General features: G+C 33.8%; 1 protein-coding gene across 1 annotated transcript; it reads right to left on the minus strand.

Annotated features, from left to right (window-relative positions):
- Positions 1-2,770: 2,770 nt before the first annotated feature.
- LOC137928805 (cytochrome P450 6B6-like) lies at positions 2,771-6,750 on the minus strand. The gene is made up of 2 exons (XM_068771785.1): positions 5,385-6,750; positions 2,771-3,079 (listed from the first exon to the last, which is right to left on the minus strand). The coding sequence occupies exons 1-2, from the start codon at positions 6,748-6,750 to the stop codon at positions 2,907-2,909; spliced, it is 1,539 nt and encodes a 512-aa protein (XP_068627886.1). The 3' UTR covers positions 2,771-2,906.
- Between the last annotated feature and the right edge of the window lie 208 nt (positions 6,751-6,958).

Consider the following 6,958-nt stretch of genomic DNA (forward strand, 5'->3'; position numbering starts at 1 on the left):
AATTAATTAAAGTAAAAACTATAACTATACTTAATTAATATATAGGGACATTGCTAACAGAAGTATAAAGCGCTAAATTTATAGATGATTTTCTGTCAGAAATAATATCATAATTATATTGTTACAAAGCACGAGTTACAGAACCCTATAAATAATTAACACTGAACTCTAGAATCAAGAACACGTGTGACCTTGAATTTATTTATAATTTTTTGTGTACGGTTCTCGGAAATTCTAACCGAGTCCTATCTCGAACTTACTAGAGCCTTATCCGTAGTATAAATAAGTGTACTCCATGACGACATTTGAGTGTTGTTTTTCGAGTTATAAGATCAGTCTATGATCAGTGATACAAAGTGACTATTTGTTAAGTTATTTGGGTAGTGGTTTCTTGAGCGATTTGGAAGCGTAGTTTGGAATAAGCGAAAATATACTTTGTTTTAAAGTAGAGTGACCACCTGATTTGTGAATAAAGGACTCCTTGTGAACCAGTGGTGTTTCATTTCGAGTCGGAACCCACTGTACGTAAAAATATTATAGCAACCCACAGTACGTAACAATATTATAACAAGAAAAAGCGTTTTCATAATTCAAGTTACTACGTATTAAAATTGATCATTTTTTTTCTATCTGTTCCTGATTTTATACTGCCAGAAATTTTTATCCTGTCTCATTTTAATTAAAAATATAAATAAATAATACATTTTTCAGAGTGAACACTTTATTTAATGATACATGAAATTATTTAATAATATTGTGATCATATGGCAATATCAATTTGCAGCGAAGTAACTTTCAAATGAGGTAAACACTTAAATCCAAGTGAATTATAAAATATATAGTTTATATATATTCTTATTTGTTTTTCTATATATACCTTCTAGAAAGTTTAAGTAAACTTTAAAAATAGGCTTCTCTCTAATAGATAAGTCTGGGTGCAAGCTGCCTATATCCAACTTCTTCCAACAACCTTGAGGCTTGCTATATATAGGTCTTTTTATGTAGATTATTCTCAATTTATTATACAGGTGGTACAAAGACCTAGAATCCAATCAGAGAGTTTCACACTTTAAGCTGGTTTTGTAAGAGACAACGTACGGGAACAGAATTAAAACGGTCGAAGTTTCAGGCGCCATTTTCAATTGTTTTAATCTAAAACTTTCAGCAAATTATTTCTAAGGTAGGATTATAACTATCTGATTACTAGACAAGTTAATTTTAAAGAGCACAGTAGCTATTAAGCAATTTATTGATTAATTTCGCAATTATTTATTTTTAATAGTTTCTGGTAGTATGAACTTTATCAAGACAGATGGTATTTTACATATTAAAAAAAAAAAAATTATAGGTAAGTTATTTTACCTTTCATCAAAACCGACAAGTAGCGGCAGGCGTCCAGCGACTACCGACGACTTTTACAAATTTGTCTGACCACCTTATTTGTTTCACTTCATCTCACACTCTAGTGCTTTATCCTGCCAATCTGCAGGATTATGTTTTTTTAGACCCAATTTTTAAAACTTCATGTCCTTCCCTACCATGCTTGAGCAAATATCTTTTTACAATAATAATCTTTTATTAATTTTAGTTATTAATATTAATTTTATTACTTTATTTCTTTATTTTTAAATTTTTCTTATTTAATTTTAATTTCTATTTCTTACTGAATTTATCACATATTAAGTTGATATATGTAGTTTACCTGCATTTGTCGACGGATCTCTATATTTTTAATTGTCTTATAGAGTATAAATAAAAGTCCACTTCATGATCGTTGGACAACAAAAATTTGCCAAAATACTTAGAACGGATATTAATCCTTAAGGATAATTAAATGTTAGTCTTCATCAACTTTCGATAGATGATCATTACATTCCTCAAATAATAAATTAAAATTGATTTTTTTCAGAATCTAAAATGCCTGATTAATAACATTTAGCAAAATCGTAAATCTAAAAATTTGCCGCAATTTTTTGGCAGGCGCTAAAAATATTTTGCATTATAACTTATATTGTAATTCTAATTATAATTACATTGAAAATCGTGAATATTTCACTTTCACTTTTAATTTAGGTGAACGTCAAACTGTATTAGGCAGTTTTTAATTAAATTTGTTTTGTTGAAACTGTTGCCGGAGTATGAAATTAACCAATAATGTTGTGTTACACAATATATTTTCGTGTCGATTGATCTGTAAATTTAAAATATATTTCGACTAATTAAAGGGTTACAATGGGACTTATATTAAAGCTAAAGGTCACCCAAAAAGCAATGGAGAGGGCAATGCTTGAAGGTTTCCTGTGAGACCTAATCAGAAATAAAGAGATCCGCAGGAGAACAAACGTCACCGCAGCTCGTAGCACCATACAGTTCAGATCATTATTTAAAATATATTCACCATCATTTCAGCCGTGAGACGTCCAATGCTAGATATAGGCTTCTCCCAGATAGCAGATGCAGAGCTTCAAACAGAGTTTTCCTCGCAGTCAAAATAGTAAGGAAACCTAGAATGTAGTGGTTGAGGATGGATGGATGTATGGCTAATGGAATGAAAGAGAAAGACTGGGAAAATTGTAGAACGAAAGAAACAGTACGACAGATAATATGATACTGAATAATAAAAGAGGAGAATGATAATAATAAAAAATTATATGAATAAATTATTTATTAGAAATAAAAAAGTCCCTGTCCCACACGATAGAGGAACGAGAGGTCCCCAATAGCGGGGCTATATAAAAAAAAGCCCCGCAGTCAGCTGTTCTGCGAGCTATATGACCTGCAGACATATTGGTTGCTATTGTTTAACGTTCTTAAAAGATGCAATCATCACCTGGACAACTAAAAACCTATCTCTCTTCATCAGACGCTTAATATGGAAAATGATATAACAAAAATATTATAACGATTTATTCAGTTCTCTGCCGGAACAGCAGTGGGAGTCCGCCACGTATGTTCTGCACCAGACTGGACGTGGTGTCCACGACCGGATGCCTGAGGGTCTGCGGCGCGGGCTCCAGACTATACCTGGACAGCACAGCGGCTAGTCCAGCTAGAGACTGCATCAGACCTAGTCTTTCACCTGCAAGAAGAAAACAATTATGCATTATGTGATAAAAAGAAGATTTATAACATGAAAAAAATGATATTTTCGTTAAAAGTGTAACCATCTAGATTGTTCTTGATATATTCAACATTATGATATTGGTATTAGTACGGAGAAATCTATAGAGAAAATATAAACTGTATATTTATATATATATATATGTACATATATATATGTACATATATATATATATATATATATATATATATACAGTTCAACTAGTGGTAGATGTACCCATTTCGCGTTAAAATATATGTTTAAATGAACATTATACCAATGTTGTTTGTTTTGTTTTTTCTAAATATTTAGCATAGCCGATTCGAACGAATTATAATTGGTTAATTGTTTTTATGTATTACAGTACTACGCGATAAATATTGCACATCGACCTTTGGAAAGAGACTATCGGCTAATTTTGGCTTCGTAGAGCATTACCTCTGTCCCACACTACGTAAGACCTTAAGAAGTATAGTTTAATAGCAATAGCCTAGTAGTAGAGAAATGATGCATCACGAGTTCGATTCCCGAGATACGATCTTGTATAACTTACACTTTGTACATTAATTATATAGGAATGCAACTGCTCACAAACAAGTTTCAAAAGGATGGTCAGCAGCATTCTCTGTGTACTAATATACAACACTGCGATCACCAACACGCCTGCTAAGCGTGATGATAATGGTATATTACCTAAAGATATCTATGGTGGAGGTCTATGGGTGGAATGAGGACATAAATATTACTTCGTATAATAAAAACTTTCAGTAAAAAGTATATATATAATTGAAATTATACGTAATATTGTTTTAGTATTCATTATAATTGAATTAAGTACACACATAGTTATCTCGAGTAATAAACATATTACGGAACAATTTATCGCAGTTTAATCTCCGACGAATCTTTTATCTCCACAAAAAGAAAAGTCCAAAGTATAATATCATATCTTTAAAAAAATACATTACGATGTACCCATACGTATTAATTTAAGATAAATTCAATCAAAAAATTAATATTTATTTTTTGCTTCTTGACGTGACGGATAATTTTTAAAGTTTTATTAGTTGAATTATATAAACGATTCGGATTAATAAGTATATTATCAAAAATGATGAGGGTGGAGGACTGAGACTTAAGAACGTAGGTCACATTTGTATTCTGTTTGTTAATTATATAATTGCCTTTGCTCACAAGCAAGTTTCCTGGAGGTGAACAGTAGTGCCCTCTTCGTACCATTACCGTACCATTTATCATCACATCCAGTGTCGTCATTATGGTATATCCCCCAGTTATCTTTGGAGGAGTTCTATGCCTTGCAGTGAGTGTCTATCCACAATCAATAAGTTAATCAAAGATGTTATTGCAGTAAAAACATGAAAGTCACAGTACGTATTGATAATAAAATAAATTACACACATTTAAAAAACTTTTAAGTTAAACGGTTTTTTGATACCCATATTGTGGTGGTTGTGGAAAAATATGTACCTAGTCCGCCATATTGGAACGGCGTCCATCTAGAATTTTAAATTTTGACATAATCATCGTATTTTACTAGTGAAGCCTTTTCATTTGATACCCATATTGAGGGGGTTAAGGAAAAATATGTAATCTGCCATTTTGTATCGGCGGCCATCTTAAATTAATGTTATTGATTTTATTATATTGTATTTTCATCTAAATTAAATGTGTGTACTAAATTTCAGATCAATCTGACAACGGGAAGGTGCTTAAATTTCAATTTCTAATTTTGACCTAAATAAGTAAACAAATTCCGTATGGGTCGAACTAAATAAAACCGTTTAATGATCTATCTGTGAAGGACATTTATAAAAGTATTTAAATATAAACACTTAATACCATCATCGCCAGCTCTTCACAGATAAAGTACGGAATCCTCTCAGCTATAATTCAATTTATAAATGTCAATATGGTGAAGCATAAATAGCTTTTTTTATCACTACAGATGATAAATGATAGATAGCACGCATAAGTAATTATACTTATAAAATTATTATCCATATATAACAGTCATAAAAGCTATGGTTGAAAGAAATAAAAAACTGTAAATGACGTTGTAGTAGTGAATGGCCTATAATTAAAAAATTCAAATGATTCGAAGTTGAAAATTAGTTGAATGTGAATAAAATTCCAAACCAAGAAGAGAGAATGTAGGCTGCATTCAAAAGATCTTAATGGAGCAGACCTATGTCTAGCAATGTACTTCCTATAGCTAAAATTATAACAGCAGTTAATAAAATAAACAAAAGTATGTTCAACATACCAATACAAGCCCGCGGTCCTGCACCGAACGGCAAATAAACGTATTTCAATTTCGTGTTAATATAATCCGACAAGAAACGCTCAGGCTTAAACTGTTCCGGATTCTCAAAGTACTGGGGATCGTTGTGAAGAGCTTGAACTGGGATAATCACCACCACATCCTCATCTATCGACAGATCCAGTTCCGGGAATGTGTAATTACGCGCGCACCGTCTTATGAGGAATCCTAGTGATGGAAACATTCTCATTCCTTCCTTGAAAGCGCACTGCAAATACTTCATTTCCTTCACCGCGTCATAACAAAGTTTGTTATCGTATTTCGCTAAAACACTGTCAATCTCGTCTTGAACTTTTCGCTGTATTTCCGGATGGTACGCAAGCTGATGTAACGTGAAACTTGTGGCCGATGACGATGTCTCGAAACCGGCGGCGAAGAAAACAAATACCTGGGCCACCATGAGCAACTCGTCTAACTCCATGGACACAATGTCCGGTGTCCCGTCACCTTTGGTTCTTTCTATCGACTCTCCAACCATCCTACCCTTCTTCTTACACTCTAGAAGTAGATCTATGAAGTCATTTCTACCAGACGGCACGTAATTTCTTTTCCTCAGAATACTCTTAAATAAGTCTACTATATCGTTTTCGACTTTATCGAGCAATTTTAAATGTTTGAATGTCTCAGGGAACATCTCCTTTAGCATCTGTTTGAATATCTCTTTGATTCCAAATTTGAATATTTCACTTCCGAGTTTTCTAAACACAGATTTCTCGTCACTGAGTGAATTGGCATCAAGGCCAAAGCCGCATGCTCCTATAAAGTCAGTGGTGTAGCGTGCCATGATCTCTCTTGCGTCCAGGACTCGTCCGGAGACCGAAGCGTTGATGGCTTTAGTCTGCAGACGCTCAGCGCGTTCCACTATCAGCGGAAACATAGCCTTCAGTTTCCCAGTTGTGAAGGCGGGCGTCATGCGTTGTCGCAGCAACTTCCATAGGTCACCGTCCGCGAAAAACAAATTCTTCAAGAGCGGTTCTATCACAGTTTTATGCGAATTAATACCTCTCGGGTAGAAATACGCGAAGTCCGTTATTAATATACGTTTAATTATTTCCGGATCTCTTATCACTAGTTCCGGGCTTAGTGCTCTGTAGAAGCCAACGACTTTCTCGTTGGGATACCTCCAGTATAGATCTACGGCGACTTGCGTGACGCTCTGCTGCATGGTGTACATGCGCAGGTTGTTGCCAAAGAATGGGAGAGGCTTGTCATGTTTCACTCCCTTCTTTTCCCAATACCTGTAGCTGCTAGTCCCAACGAGGTATAAAGCGACGAGAGCCACCAGAACTACAGCGACTGCCAGCATCATGCGGCAAGAACGAACAGCACAAACTGACTACAATTACTCGTAGTCTCAGTTGTGTTATGTTGAAGATAAGGTTCCTGATAAGAGTAAATATAAATGTAATTAAACTACGTTTATTTTTATTTATATATGTGTTTAAAATTTTCTAATAAAAGACAATTTCCTGATTGAGAAAAAAAAAGTAGATACACATAAAAAATAATTTAAATAC

Source organism: Battus philenor, unplaced genomic scaffold (genome assembly GCF_028537555.1).
Source record: "Battus philenor isolate CCGP_79_NKW_IND1 unplaced genomic scaffold, ilBatPhil1.0.hap1 SCAF_4, whole genome shotgun sequence".
NCBI lineage: Eukaryota > Metazoa > Arthropoda > Insecta > Lepidoptera > Papilionidae > Battus > Battus philenor.